The 16,011-nt window shown below is 32.6% G+C and overlaps 1 protein-coding gene across 1 annotated transcript; it reads left to right on the forward strand.

The window, feature by feature from the left end:
* Positions 1-1,672: 1,672 nt before the first annotated feature.
* Positions 1,673-15,407, forward strand: LOC143082530 (uncharacterized). The gene is made up of 8 exons (XM_076258246.1): positions 1,673-2,128; positions 2,816-2,879; positions 8,178-8,349; positions 10,333-10,433; positions 11,772-11,894; positions 13,036-13,201; positions 14,887-14,987; positions 15,216-15,407. Exons 1-8 carry the CDS (start codon positions 2,126-2,128, stop codon positions 15,341-15,343), a joined length of 858 nt encoding a protein of 285 aa, XP_076114361.1. The 5' UTR covers positions 1,673-2,125; the 3' UTR covers positions 15,344-15,407.
* The last annotated feature ends 604 nt before the right edge of the window (positions 15,408-16,011 follow it).

Here is a 16,011-nt window from a genome sequence, read left to right on the forward strand (position 1 = left end):
TGTGGCGCAACTAACGATTTTCGCAAATGAGTTCTGGCGCAAAAGGACGCATTATTGGCACAAACGGATACCTCTGAATAATTATTGGAAGGTTATTATTGGTTAACAGTTTCATTTATACAAGATTTATGATATCCTGTTAATACATCTGTTACCGTTCACTGGTTTAAAAGGACGTAGTGCTAATGTTTGGTAAGGGAGCTACCATTTGATTTTTATGGGGGGGGGGGGGCTAGGATGAAATTTGAAAAAAATAGGCAGGACAGGAGTTTTGAGTAAAAAAAAAAGGCAGGATGAGACACTTGCAAAAAAAAAAAGTCAGGATGACAATTTATGTAAAAAAAGTCAGGATAAACAGAAAAAAAAACAGGACCGAATAGAGTGAAAAATAAAAAGGCAGGACAGAGATTACAACTAAAAAAAATGCAGGACAAATTTTTTCATCCTAGCCCCCCCATAAAAATCAAATGGTAGCTCCCTAAATAATAATAATAAATTTTTCACTGAACTATCACCGACATAATTCAATTTGATTTGACCTGTCGATATAAAAAAGAAGATGTGGTATGATTGCCAATGAGACAATTATCCACAAAAGACCAAAATGAAAAAGACATTAACAACTATAGATCACCGTACGGCCTTCAACAATGAGCAAAGCCTTTACCGCATAGTCAGATATAAAAGGCCCCGATAAAACAATGTTAAACAATTCAAACGAGAAAACTAACGGCCTTATTTATGTAAAAAAAATGAACGAAAAACAAATATGTAACACATAAACAAACGACAACCACTGAATTACAGGCTCCTGACTTGGGACAGGCACATACATAAATAATGTAGCGGGGTTAAACATGTTAGCGGGATCCTAACCCTCCCCCTAACCTGGGACAGTGGTATAACAGTACAACATAAGAACGAACTATAAAAATCAGTTGAAAAAGGCTTAACTCATCAGATGGACAAAAATACAAGTGACGTGGCCGGTACATGTTTGATTTTAGTTTTCGTTTGACTACAAAAAAAAACTTAAATCAAGATGAGGCCACTTTTTGAACATTCTTTCTTTTTTTTATTTTCTATTGTTGGGTGCTCTCATCCCATAACAAGATCGATTGGGTATAAGAACCATTTAAGCTCCAATTAATGCTATACAACTTCATTCGAAATCTTATTTAAAAATTATCCAGTATGCCTCATTGGTTGAACTATTAATTAACCAAAAGGAGACTATCTTATATGATCTCTTACATTTCAATTTGATGCCGTTTATCAACCCAATAAACTAACAATAAAGCTTTCGTTTATCAATTAAATTCGATCAGAATCACTTATCTTCTCCATGTCATATTGTTCAGTTCCGAGTACAGACGATTGTCTTCCTGATATGAACGTCAGGCAAGTCACAATACGGTTTCTGGAGAAATACAAAGAACGGATAAAACGAGATACTCTGGTTAATCACATTTCAATCGCAGTAAAATATAGAAAAGTATTAGATTCCAGGGCATACCGTATTAATTAAAGCCTAATAGCTGTTTATGAAGATGATGTATAAAGTCCTTAGAATGCCAAAGATCTTTATTCTGAGCGGCAAATCTCATTAAAAGATACAGATTTCTGAAGAAGCAAACTAATTGAAGAATAAGATTCTTTGATCTTAAAGATTATTAAGAACTTCTGTAAAAAAGAACTGAAACCTTTGACAACAACCTAAGACTAACAAGATCTTAAAGAATAAGTGATAACGCTTGTTAATTTAGTCAGATCCATACACACAGGAAAAGTACTTACAACTTCAAATCAACATTGCGAATGTTAGAATTAATTAAACACTTTTGTTTCACAGTTGTTCAATGATTTTTTCTCTGTTATAGAACAAAAAAATTATTGATGCATAATTAAAAGCCATGGAACCGTTTATACAGACTGCCTAAATGAAATGCTTACATTTTCAACAATAAAACTAATCGTAAAATCTATTTTACTTTATGGAATAAGAGAACGTTTGCAGGATTTATCGTTTTTCGATGGTGATTATTTCGCCTAATGTTTTATTAAAAGCTTGATACCTGAAATTTCCATATACAATGTAGGATTTATAAACAACTTTTTATAAATAATGGTAAGTACATATATTATTCACTGAACATTTTAAATCCTTTAAAGATTACTTTGTATTCATCAAGTATAGTTATGTTTTTCTTTGTATATCTAATATGATCTAAATAAACAACCAACAGAGTGAACAACATACATGTATGACGCGAAGTGTCATTTTATCCCCGGAAAATAAGACCGCACAAATTACCCTTGTACTCGATGGAAAGTTTATGTCTATGTTTCTTCACAGAAGATTTCATATTTGATGAAATCCATCAACAAAAGAGGGTAACTCTTTTAGTTTTCACTTATCTTTCTTCCGTCATAAAGTAGGTACAGAAAAAGTTTAGTACCCAAATTACTTTGAAAGAGGAGCGAAAGATACCAAAGGAACAAACTCATAAATCGAAAATAAACTGACAACGTCATGGCTAAAAGACAAACATACAAATAAAAATGTATGTATAGAAGCAGCCAGCATATAAAACATATAGGGATACGGCTTAATGTTTCGATAATAAACTTGGTATAAAAAATCAAAAGGCTTTGATTTGTAGTTGCTGAGAAAATGGACAGATAATGCAACATACATGTTTGGAATTTTGGATCCCCCAAAAACCTTAAGACTTTAATATTGTATGCTTGAATGTATGTCTTTATTTACATGGGTATCCAAATGTATATACAAGATGATTTTCTATTTTAACAGGTATACTGGTTCAGATGTAGCATAGCATATATGTACATCCTTGTATACCTATCTACAATAATAGGTAAGTCACAGTTTTAAAAATAGCACAGGATATACCCATCTGTATACATATGTACAATAAGTAATAGTTCCAAATATGTTCCCAATTTACATGTTTCAAGTAAAATCACAAAAATACTGAACTCCAAGGTAAATTTCAAAACGGAAAGTCCCTATAATCAAGTGGCAAAATCGAAAGCTCAAACACCCCAAACCAATGGACAAAAACTGTCATATTTCTAACTTGGTACAGGCATTTTCTTAAGTAGAAAACAGTGGATTAAACCTGGTTTCATATAGCTAGCTAAACCTCTAACTTAACAGTGGTATACAACTCCATTATTTTGACAACTATGTGTGAAGCAAAAACCCAGACATAATAGGTAAAAATGTAAAAGATAGAGAAACAGCAGTCAACATTGTGTTATTATCTTAATAATATAAAATCAACCAAGTATGTAAACAATTTAAACATTGGTACAATATCACAATGACGGGATATATATATATATATATATATATATACAGACTCATATGACTCAAAGAAACACATCACATAATACCGGAGTGCTCTCTGCTGGTTTCGGTCTTTATGCTGTTTTGAACCATCTGTTAAATCCCTACCCCCTATATTGAAGTCAAGAGAGTTAAACTTTGTATCAGACAAAGAGTAAATGAATGTCAGATTTTGTCTGTAGATGATAAATCTGTCAAGGAGACGACTTCTAATCAATTTTCTTCGAGTATTTAAGGTAGTAAAGAAATACGTTTTCACAACAACATAATTTCCCATGAGAGGTCAGAAAATTGAATTAATTTTCTCGATTGTTAGAAATCATTACATTTTATTATTTCTGATCACAATAAGATTTCGTATACATTGACTTGATAAAGTGTTGAAATAATGTGTTACTGTAATTAGTATCGATTAGGTATCAACTTTTGAAGCTGTAATTTGATATCAGTCAAATTTCATATGCTTCAGCTAAATAAATTCTTGAATAAACCAATTAAAAAACTAAAAATACAATAAAAAGGTCATTTCAGTACTTTAGTACTAAACTATATGTTAAGTTAGAAAGTGAATATTATTTTTTTTGTTATATGTACACGAACTCGCTAATTCTCGAATTTAATTCAGAAGAAAGGGTCATCATTCTGTAACATATACTTTAGACCCCTCCTGGTTTATGAGTGAGAGGAAATATATGCCTAGGTAGGGACAATGTCGTTGTTTATGAGTCTGCTATACATCTGATCTGAGGATTTGCGACACTTGAACTATTGTCATCATAGACTTACAACAATCACTTTTCCTTTGTTGCATCCGGCAATTTTTATTGTGATGTCAAAATGTTACGGGAACCTGTGTGATGTTCAGTGTATTGGCGGGCAAATAGGGATAATGTGTATGTTTAGCTGTTCGGCTGAGCCAAAGCTCCGTGTTGAAGACCGTACTTTTGACCTTTAACTGTTGACTTTTACAAATTTTGATTTGGAAGAAAAGTTGTCTCATTGGCACTCATACCACATCTTCTTATCTATTTAGAAACAGACAACAACTAGTACAGTAGCGCACGGCTTAATGTTTATATTAAACTTGGTATAATAAATCAAGAAGATTTTCATGAAAGCTCCCGCTCTGATATGCCGCTTATAATTGGAGTAATTTAAGAATTTTTATTAGATTTCAAGAAGCGATGATTTGTAGTTACTGAGAAAATGCATTTAACTGTTTCAGCCGATTTTTCTTTCCCTGACCTGTACAATTTGTTTATGGTTTTAGAATCAACCAGTGGTTCAGTGGTTCTGTTTCAGTTTACATTGGTCAAAATATAATTTTGACGTTAAGGTAGATCATAAGTATATATTTTTTGAGACAGAATTTTCTTATAATTTGCCAAAATGAAGATTTTTCTATGCTTTTTTCAAAAATGCAATAAAAAGTATAGGTCACCGTGCTATTTTTCAAGCTATGAGTGGTTGAAAATTGACTAAGTTTGGTTAGTTTGTTCATGAAAAAACACATAAGGGTGCATAAAAAAAATTCTATGAGATAGAATTTTGAAATAAATTGTGAGAAGATAGGTTTCATAATATGTTTTAAGAAAATAAAAAGAAAACATAGTGTCACCGACCTTGTTTTCTTGCTACAAGTAAAAAAAAAAAAATTCCCTATTAGCCCAGTATAAATTTTGTACTGAAAGAGTTATCTTCCCTTAAAAGGCTCATTTGAAAACAATGATTTTAAAAACCAAAATATTTGATATTTGTTAAAATGTTTTAAATAAAACAATAAATTAACAAGTTTTCTTTATATAAATAAACAGTCTAACCATTAAATTGCAAATCTGTCTCCAAATTTGCAGATTTAGTCATATAACTAGACCGATTTTGTACTGTGATTGTACAATCCAAGATGGCGGTATACCATAAATCTACCTTAAACTAACTTGCTCTTTTCTTGTTTTGCTGTTGTGACTTCACGAAAAAGGCCAGGGATAATGTCACATAGAAAGAACGCATCTTTAGGCAAGTCATTGATAAAGAAAGATAAAACGTGCACGCCGTTTGTCTAATTAAACAATGTTTTATTTCTAGAAACATATTCCATCACCAAATATCGTATAATACGATCTTCTGCTCTCGACTTTTGAAAATCTGAATATCTCGCCAAGCCTCGCGATAAAATTAAAAATTAAGCTGACTAGAGGCTGCATGCTTTTTAACCGGTTCTGATTAGTTTGAGAATTTTTTTTTTTTTGAACTCCGTTAATAAATTTATCTCTTGTGAATGATCTAACCATTATACATTCGAAACATTGCATGCACTCATTCATTCCATTTAAATTAATCATTAGATAAATATTTACTACCACTCAGTGATACGTTGACTTCAATATTTATTCAATCTCTCCATAGTTTAATATTCAATTTGTTTAAGTTTGAAAATTGAAATGTATCAATTGCAAAATTATCATGATCAACGGGGGAGTTTATTGGCAAACAGAAAAAATATATATACAGTGAGCGTCGACGTCACTGATCTATATAAAATGTGACATGATATATTTAGTTTGACAATACAAAGTGCGTCATTTAAAAAAATAACATCTATGTGGAAAATGTTTTGTAGATTTTTTACAGAAATAAACATTTGTCAAACAGTCAAGTTTCCCAATATAAAGCTTCGTATCAAATATAAATAAAACAAGTTTAATTTGAAAATGTATCTGGTGACTTGAAAAAAAAGCGTCGAACATTTCTTGTACATGTTGTACCAAGTAGGTCATATAACCTGTTTAAAATGTACGGATATTAATATTCGGCGCAAAGGAAGTAGATAAGTGGCCACTTGTATTGACGCTATGCACAAAGTGAACTTGCCAGTCTACCTATCTTGACAGTGGCGGATGCAGGAATTTTCGAAAGGGGGGGTGCTAGCCCAGGGCAAAGGGGGGGGTGCAGGGGGGGTGCAAACATATGTCCCGATTCAAATGCATTGATCGGCCAAAATAAAGGGGGGGTGCGGACCCCCGGAACCCCCCCTCTGGATCCGCCACTGCTTGAGGAGACACAATTTTTCAAGAAAATATCTACCGTGGAAACGAATATGGTGGTCCTCTTTTTTTCAAATATCGACAAAGGCATGTGGGTAGTTAAATAGGCGTCTCAATTTTCTACACACAAATTGTAGCACATAGACAATTTCTCAAAAAAAATATCTACCGTGGAAACTATTATGTTGATCCTATTTTTTTTCTTCAAATATTGATAAAGGCATGTGGGTAGTTAAATACGCGTCTCAAGTTTCTCCGTCGTTAGTCTCCCCTTTTAGACCTGTTCATTTTATTTTGATTATATTTTTTGTGATAAGCGGGAGAACTTATCGAGGGAGTACATTAGAAATGAAAAAAATAGATGCGAATGATTTGTTTAATCAAAGTACTGAAGTACTGATCATCGGATGACCCCAAGTTCTTGTGGATGGTCAAAAGCACTTGCTTCAGAAAAAAAATCACGTATCTCTTTACCTGAAACGGAGGTTAATGTACAGAGATATATTTTTTCTGAGACAAGTTCGTACGTGGATGATGAATAAATGACATGAAATGCAACTTCACCGCAAAAACAATTATATTGTAGTGATACAAATCAGTATACACTGATTTGCTGTTATATATTATATCAAAATAACAGTTACATGTACATGTATACATGTATATGATTTCCATTTGTATATCATTTTTTTTCTACTATTCTAATAATAGTGCTAAGCAAGTGCATGGTGGACACTTTTCTGTAAAAAATCGATTTTTCTAAAAATTGGATATGAGTAGGCATTCATATTTTCCCGCAAAAAACAATTACAGAGTTACCGGTCCTTATCGATATTGTCTCAAAACGTTCTTTTAGATATTCTTCCGCATGCTTTAACACAATTTTTCGGTACGTGTGCATTGATATTACCAATGATTTTTTACTTAAATTAACTACCAAACATTTCCATATCATTAATTTATGTTGTAAACAAAAATATTTTTATCAGTATAGTATTCATTGAAGAGATGTACTTATATCAAACGATAAGTAATGTCATTTTGCACTCGTTTATGTGCGCTTATATATTATGTTTATAGATCGGTTACAAACCAAAAACTAATTTAAATAATGGAAATCTAGGCGATAGCAATAAAACGAAATGACCCCGAGGTCATCGCGATGTTATAAAAACACCACTAGGGAACTGTAAGGGTAGATGTGCATTTGCAGATATATTGTAATGCAAGTGCATGCAGAGTTGAAATTTTCATTTACAATAATGTTTTGCCAGTACATACAATTAAACAATAAAACGTTTAGATTATTAGATTATTTCAAGTCTGCAAACGTAGTTCGTTTGTTCGCGTTTAGTCCCCAGCGATCTTTACTATATCATGGAAGTCTGGTTTAACTAGTTGTTGGATTCGGGAGTTAATAATTCACTGCCATAATTTAAACCTATATACTTCTCATCTTCGTATTATTTTTTGTTAAATTATTGCATAAGTAAATATAAAAGCGGATGTCATTTCAACTTTGACGTCCAGTCATTCATATTGTAAAAGAACTTGCATGTACCAATGGATTAATATAATGATAAAGTTCGAAAGACGTATGCAAATCTTTTACTGTATAATAGTACAAGGCATTCCTATGGAGATGTTAACATTGGAATATAATACCATTCAGGAGCACCTCATATCATCCCTGCTTTGTTTAGTTTGTATTGAATGTCGAATAACATGTTATTTGAAACATATTCTTTTATTTATTTTAGAGTGCAAATTTAACTGTTCCATATCACCCTACCTCCGAGATCGTTGGTATTTAGTCAATCAACCAAGAACAATACTTAGGGTCAGAAGGAAAAGTGTGGTGTTCAAAGAACCTGGCAAAGAAACGTTGAGATATAAGTGTGCTGAGAGCAAAGGAAATACTTTTCTTCTAAGGTAATACCATTATATGATTTATTCCATTTTAATTTGTTTTAAATGTGACAGTACAAATTGAAGAAACAACCCAACAACACACAATGAAAAAAAAATGTGATATGAAGGTCAACATATAGCATGAACAGTGGTTAATACAATATGTGAAGCTCTTAATTGACCATAGTCGATACAAATAGATATAACAGAGCCTACCAAAGATGTGACATCAAAAGAGGGACGAAAGATACCAAAGGGACAGTCAAACTAAAAAATATAAAACAAACTGACAACGCCATGGCTAAAAATGAAAAGGACAAACAAACAACAGCACACACGACACAACATAGAAAACTAAAGAATAAACAACACGAACCCCACCAAAAAACTAGGGGTGATCTCAGGTGCTCCGGAAGGGTAAGCAGATCCTGCTCCATATGTGGCAATCGTCGTGTTGCTTATGTGATAAAAAATCCGGTAAATAGTCAAATTCGGTAGGTCACATTCATGAAAGGGAAGGGGATTGTAGTTACGACGTAAGGAACATATCAGATATCATTTGTGAAACGGTTATTCCATAACGGTCAACCAACTCGTGATGGCGTCCGTAAAATTTACGAAGGGATGATTTCAACTTCACCATTTGGAACTCTTGGTTTAATAGCTTCCTTGTGAGCAGCAACCCTCTATCAAGAAAATCATGATAGGAAATGCAAGCACGGGAATATCGCAACACACCATTCCATTTAGGACAAAGGCAACTATATTATACTGATTTGGAACATGTGCATTAACATGTGGCGAAGAATGTTCTCGTTCTCATCGTTAAAGGTCGTACGGTAAAATGTAGTCATACCTTGGTCAAAGATGAATAAATGTATCATTTGCAATCATACTATACATCTCAGTATTTTCAGTAAAACTTAATGAAAACATACAAGTTCAAATGTTGTATATGTATTTTCAAATCAACGTATTGTTGATATTTATACATGCTGTAGCTGTCATAAGTTTTGAGAAGATACTTTGCAATGATTATAACATTTCCCATTGTGTTTCCTGTTCAAATAATTAATTCCTAACATCTGGATAAGTTTGATTTTATTAAAATTACATGTAATTATTTCGTGCAGACTTAAAACGCATTGGATGATAGGAGATTCACTTCGTAATTAATTTACAGGCAACTAGTTAGCACTTGAAATTCTTCTTTGTCAAGTAGTTTCTACCTTAAGTTTGTTATAATCACTTATATATTAGAAAACCAATACTGTTTTAAATAGAAAACCTTTTAACATGCTTGAGAACATTACTTTTGAATACTCCTAAATCTAGTTGAGCACATCATTAACGTAAACGGTATGAACTTTCAATTGCTACGATATTACCACGATTTCTGCATGACCACGAGTTTCTTCCTTTAGTCTGGTGCTTCATGTTTTGTTAATCTGCCAGTAATGCTATGCTATAATCGTAAAGAAAAGAGTTTCAAATGAAACCATTTTTTTCTCATTTTAAATCTAAAATGTAAAGAAAGAACTTTTCTTCAGTCGGAGTTAAATTTCTATGTAAATATGGGACATAATTCTGAGTGTAAATCAAAATTTCACAATTCGTGAATTAATTGATTTGTTTTTTGTGCAAATAAAACTTATGATGATAATGTTAATATAACAATACTACAGCGATGCATAAACCGACCCAAACCGACAAACTTGGAACAAAAACAATTACAAATTAAGGAATTACAAATTTCGCTGCATTTGCGAGGCTGTTTTTTGAAAAATGATTCAGCCAAAGATTGTATATTGCAATGCATAATACATAATGTTGCTGAAGTTTATTAATGATTTAGTAAGAGTTTTACAGTATAATAGTTACTGGAAGGATTTTCTATGATATTAATATGCAAGAATGTTTTTTATTTGAGAGCTTCATATACACTATGTCCTCACATATCTATACGAATTTCTATACATTAACATATTTTCTTTTTAATTTCAGAATTCGAGACTATAGGCCTGGTTATCATGGTTACTTATGTATCGGATTTGCTTACATCGCATATCATGCGCGTGCAGAATACAGCCTCGTTCGGCTAAATGGCAAGTCGTAATTCTAAAATTTCTGCTGTTTATGGTCTTTTATATATATATATATGTTACACAGAAAGCCAAATATTAATCATTCATTGATCATTACATTATCGAAAGGGGAGTAAACGAACAGAAAAAAAAGACATATAAAACACCAGAAATTGTATATTGATTAAATCAAAATTTAATTTGACATGTAAGTTTTCAATAAATCCATCCAGTTCCTTAGATCAAAGAATTCCAATGATATGCACAGTTATATGTTTATCAGAACATAAATCATGGCTGGCACAATTTGTTGATCAGGAATATAGATAGACGGAATTAAAAAATAGCTATTTTCAATTATAAATCTGCATATTGAATTCTGTTAACAATGAATAAGAAAACAGAGTAACAAGAAATGATATGAAACAGTAAATAACAGGTACTCTGGAAAATTTTGCAATTTATTAGTTACAAATATGACACAATCGTCAAATTTACAAAAACAAAAAAAGATGTCCAGTGTTCTGTCACTGTCTTTAAAGGAAACAGACTGAGAATCGGCAACGAGGATAAAATCATAGTTCATTTAAAGCAGGAAAACCGTAGAAAATATCGTAATATAAGGACTACGAAATAAATTACCACAGGACATTAACTAAGGAACAGTTACCATAGAGTAGATAGTATCATACAGTTTAAAGTACAACCAACCAGGAGTTATTTGGTGAAGTTATTTGTAGAGAAGTCTGTCTATGAGTCCGAAATATTATTTATAGACATTGAATGAAATATAGGATTTTAACATGATCGATATAAAATTTGGCTATTTTGATTCCATTAAAAAACTAGCAAACCAGCCTCTGTGAATATAACACACAGAATGTCGGAAAACAGCAAAGCAAAATCCTGCAATTAGATATAGGAAGATGTGGTATGAGTGCCCATGAGACAACTCTCCATCCAAGTAACAATTTATAAAAGTAAACCATTATAGGTCAAGGTACGGCCTTCAACACGGAGCTTTGGCTAACACCGAACAGCAAGCTATGAAGGGCCCCAAAAATTACTTGTGTAAAACCATTCAAACGGGAAAAACAATGGTCTAATTTATATGAAAATGAAAAAAGAGAAACACTTATGAACAACATAAACAGGCAACAACCACTGAACATCAGACTCCTTACTTAGGACAAATGCAAACAATTGCAACGGAATTAAACGTTTTAATGGTACCAAACCTTCTCACTTTTCTGAAACAATAGTATACGTCACAAAATAGAAAGACACACTATAAAATATCAAAAACATGAATTGTTCGAGTTTATAATTTATGATTGGTTATTTCTATCTTTTAAACAGATCCGTCTATTGGTCACAGCTTGATGGGTCCATTATTGTACAGAGGAGATTTTGGTCCCATGTCATTAAACGATGTGTGTCTTGGATCATCAGTGCCTGTCTATTCATATCTCCAAAGAACGAGTAAGTCAGTATGTGTCGGCTAGAATGCAATAACAAAAGTATATATGCAATGTATACAAAACTCTTGCTTACAATATGCTTCTTCGCGCTTGTATCAATCTAATTAAAAACCGATCTCTCATCGCTCCTGTTTCTGATATGTCGCGTGGGAGATCTAACGAAACCGGCTTTGAGGTCACATGTGAGTGAACTAAAAGTCATGAATTTATAAAGATATGCAAATGAGTTGACGACCTATTAATAAGCCAATCAAAAAAGTTTATGAATTATTATGACTGACGATTTCGTCGTAAATAAAATGAGTTACATCCCTTTGCCTTACGTTAAACTTCCAAGATCGTGGAAGACTCAATTTCATTGGTCAAAAAAGACACACCTACGAGGTCACTCACATGTGACCTCAAAGCGGGTTTCGTTAGATCTCCCACGCGACATATCAGAAACAGGAGCGATGAGAGATCGGTTTTTAATTAGATTGCGCTTGTATGAAGATATGTTGTTTTTTTTTTTAAACTGTCTGGTTCTAGATCTAGAGCTTGTCACATTTCAGAACAAACAAACAATAAATTATTGTAACAGATACATGCATAAGTGTCAAAAGAGGTATTTTTTTCTGTATTATGATTGCATGAATGTATTCCTAGCATATGATACAAATGAGGACAATTCGGCAAATTTGAAATAGTGCATTTTAAGGATAAGCAATTATTTTTGCCCTTTTGACACAGTGTCGACCTGTTGACACCAGCATTAAATACCTTCCATGAAAACGATGAACAAAGGACACGAAAATTACTATCACAAACCATTCATATCTATGCATGGTCATTTGTTACTCCCGTATTCGATAAATGTCAAATGTCATGATGATGAGTAAAATACTCAAAATGATGATTTCAGTTGTTGAAGACTGCGATAAAAGTCTGCACTCCGTTTAAAATGAACATCTTTGATGTGTTTTTAGATAACGAATAAAAAGTAAATGGGGTATACATTAATGAAACTACAAAGGACGATTTCATCGATTTTCTGTTTCCAATATTCAACGATATACAAATTTTAACACGTTATAACAAGCTCAAAATCGCCACCTAGTCTAGATTCATTTGCATAAAAACACTTTGTTTTTTCTTTTGCTTAGGTCCTGGATGTAAGTTTCCGAAGGTACTTCGTCATTCCTGGAGTACCTCTATAAAGATTGCATGGAGAGTGTCCTTTACAAAATCTGATTTCACTCTGACATTAATGAATGGGACAGATGTTTTATTCAGATGTGAAAAAAGAGATAAACATATTTTTCAACTGCGGTAAGTATGAACATTAGGAATTATTACAAATATTTTTTGATACCATTTCCTAATCACGAGTACATGCATGACTTTACAAAGTTTAATTATAGTACTAGAACACACCCGCGAAATCGTGGGCATATACAGCTTGAGAACTGTGTTGGATGATTTTTTTTTTTTTTTTTTTTTTTTTTTTTTTTTAAATATTATGTATGGAGAATTTCATAAAAGGTATCAAAAGCCCTCTCCCTTTTTCAAAAGTCCGATATGTGTTTCCTTTCTGTTTAATTCAATTATTTTCCTGTTTCTGGCCTCAGACCACAATTATTCTCCTTTGCTACAATACATCTTTTTGTAAATGTCAAATTATATTAAAAAAATTGCACCGCTTCAAACATGAAATAAATGTAACTGCTTATAAATAATAAAATATGCTTCTAGGACAATCCATCAGTGCTTTTTCTTTGAAGAGCCTTATTGACATGCAAATGGTAGGATATGAATCTTGTATAAATGACTAAGACCGACTAAGGCTAATTTGAGGGGTGGTCGGAGGGATCCCGGAATCCCGGCTAATGACATGACATCCCAAGATGCAGAATTTAAAGAAATTCATATCCCGAAATCCTGAAATCTAAAAATATAATACCGGATGATCGGGATCCCGTTAGGACCAATCCCCAAATGCCGAGCTTAAAAACACCCAATCCCGACGTCCCGAAAAAGGTCCTGCCCCCTCTAATCTCTACCTTACTTTCATTTTTGCCAAATCCTTACTTTCACTTTCAACAATAGATTTCCATGTCCCATTAATTGGCATTATGTTTTCTAGTCTGTGCATCCGTGCGTTCGTTCGTTCGTCCGTCTGTCCTGCTTTAGCTTAAAGTTTTTGGTCGAGGTAGTTTTTGATGAAGTTGACGTCCAATCAACTCGAAACTTAGTAAATATAGTGCCGATGTGGCATCCGTATACTATGGACACATTATTGTTTCCACATGTTTTACTTATTTTAAATGCAACTGGTATGACACCTTAATTAGTAAACACTTCAAAGAAAACAGTAGACAGAATACAGAGAGTCTCTATATATTAAATTAGTATAATCGTAGTTTACATGTAGATAAACGCAAAAATAATGGTCCACTCTAAGGAGGTATAATAGTTGTGGTTCTTGCGATCTAAACACCATGATATGGAGAAAGCTCTGATTGGCTTATTTATTTTTCATTTTTGTTATCTATCATACGATTGGTTGTACTTGTGCATGTTTCAAACCGGAAGTCTTATCTATGACTAAAAGTCAGTCTGATGACGGAATCAATATCCGGACTTCTTTTTTGTCGTTTTTCTCACAAAATAATTCAATCTGAATAATCATAAGAATGGATGACAAATGCGACTATGCATGTTACCTACAGAACACAGAGGCATGACGATTAATTTATCGTGGAAGGAAGAGAAGCGACACACAAAATGAGGTCTTCTCGTTTAATAGTATAGATATGTTTTCTGAAGTTACTGAATCATGAATTTTTAATCGAGGACTAGCTACTTCAAGTAAATGACTAAGTAATACAAATGTTCATACTATTTGCTCTATACAATATTTGTACCTTGTCGAGTCTTGCGGGTCTGTTTTATTGTTTTATTTCTAAATGGATCAATTTATTTTACCATTATATCGTGGACTCTTATTATTTCAGAGCTAGTTCCATAACATCAGGTCAGGATGGAATATTGTGCCTTCGTATTAAATCAATACGTAACGATCCTTTCTATGATTTTGAAATCGCCCGGATGAATAGTAAGTACATTTAGAACATAGGATTACTTATTTTAACGAAACAAATAAATTTATCACCAAAAGTCCATAGAAATTCACAAGTGTTAAAATGAAGTTATGAATAACGTATTTTTAGTTCCAAGAGCTAACTCTATATATGAAAGTTATATTGCCTTTAAAAGTAAGAAAGGATGGCCATGTGCTCATACGTATTCAGCTTAGATGTATTATTGTGTTGTAAAATTGTAGGTGGCAGTACAGAAATGGGAATGATTATGACAATACCACGTGGCAAACCTTTTCACATGCACGAAGATTGTGATTGGATAGACAGTCCTGCTCGTTCGGAGTTTCTTTACACTCTTCCTAAAGCATGATGATGAGAAGCGTAAACTGTTTTATTCAAAATATATCTGTATATATTCATAAATTCACAATGATGTAGTTTTTATTATTACTGACTTATTGTTTTGATGTTATATTTTTTTAATTCTGTGTTTACTAGTGTTTGTTTATCTTGAAAATCTAATTATTTGTAAAGTTGTGTCTTTTGGCTAGCATCAACTACCAACAAGCTCTACCTTAAACAACTAAATGATGAAACAAAGAACCAGCAATTTCAAAGCATTGATATTGATATATTATATAATTTTGAGAACCGAATGTCATTTGTTTTAATAAATACTCTCGGAAAACAGATTTAATAAAGCAGATTTTGATGTTTTATCTTATTGCATATTTTACAATTCATAAACTGAAATTATTCAAAATTTTGCTGGATATTTTCATTAAAAAGTAGTAAAACGCATTATGATAACTGCCTGTATACTATTATATATAACCTGAACTTCAATAACACTATGTTGTTCATGTTTGATCCTAATGAATATCAACTATGATTCAGTCCCACCGTTTGTTTACCTGTTTGTATATAGGATGCACAATCGTACCGGGTCCTTTAAAGAATATCATACATATCACAGTCAAATCTTTTTAATAAGGGTACCAGTAAGAGGAAAATATATGACCTTTATAATCAGGAATC

This window comes from Mytilus galloprovincialis, chromosome 7, assembly GCF_965363235.1.
Source record: "Mytilus galloprovincialis chromosome 7, xbMytGall1.hap1.1, whole genome shotgun sequence".
NCBI lineage: Eukaryota > Metazoa > Mollusca > Bivalvia > Mytilida > Mytilidae > Mytilus > Mytilus galloprovincialis.

Bases quoted from the DNA above. Each gene is read 5' to 3' on its own strand.
- LOC143082530 (XM_076258246.1), top strand. The intron at 8,350-10,332 runs GTAATACCATTA...TTTTAATTTCAG, and splicing joins GGAAATACTTTTCTTCTAAG to AATTCGAGACTATAGGCCTG. The intron at 13,202-14,886 runs GTAAGTATGAAC...TTATTATTTCAG, and splicing joins AAACATATTTTTCAACTGCG to AGCTAGTTCCATAACATCAG.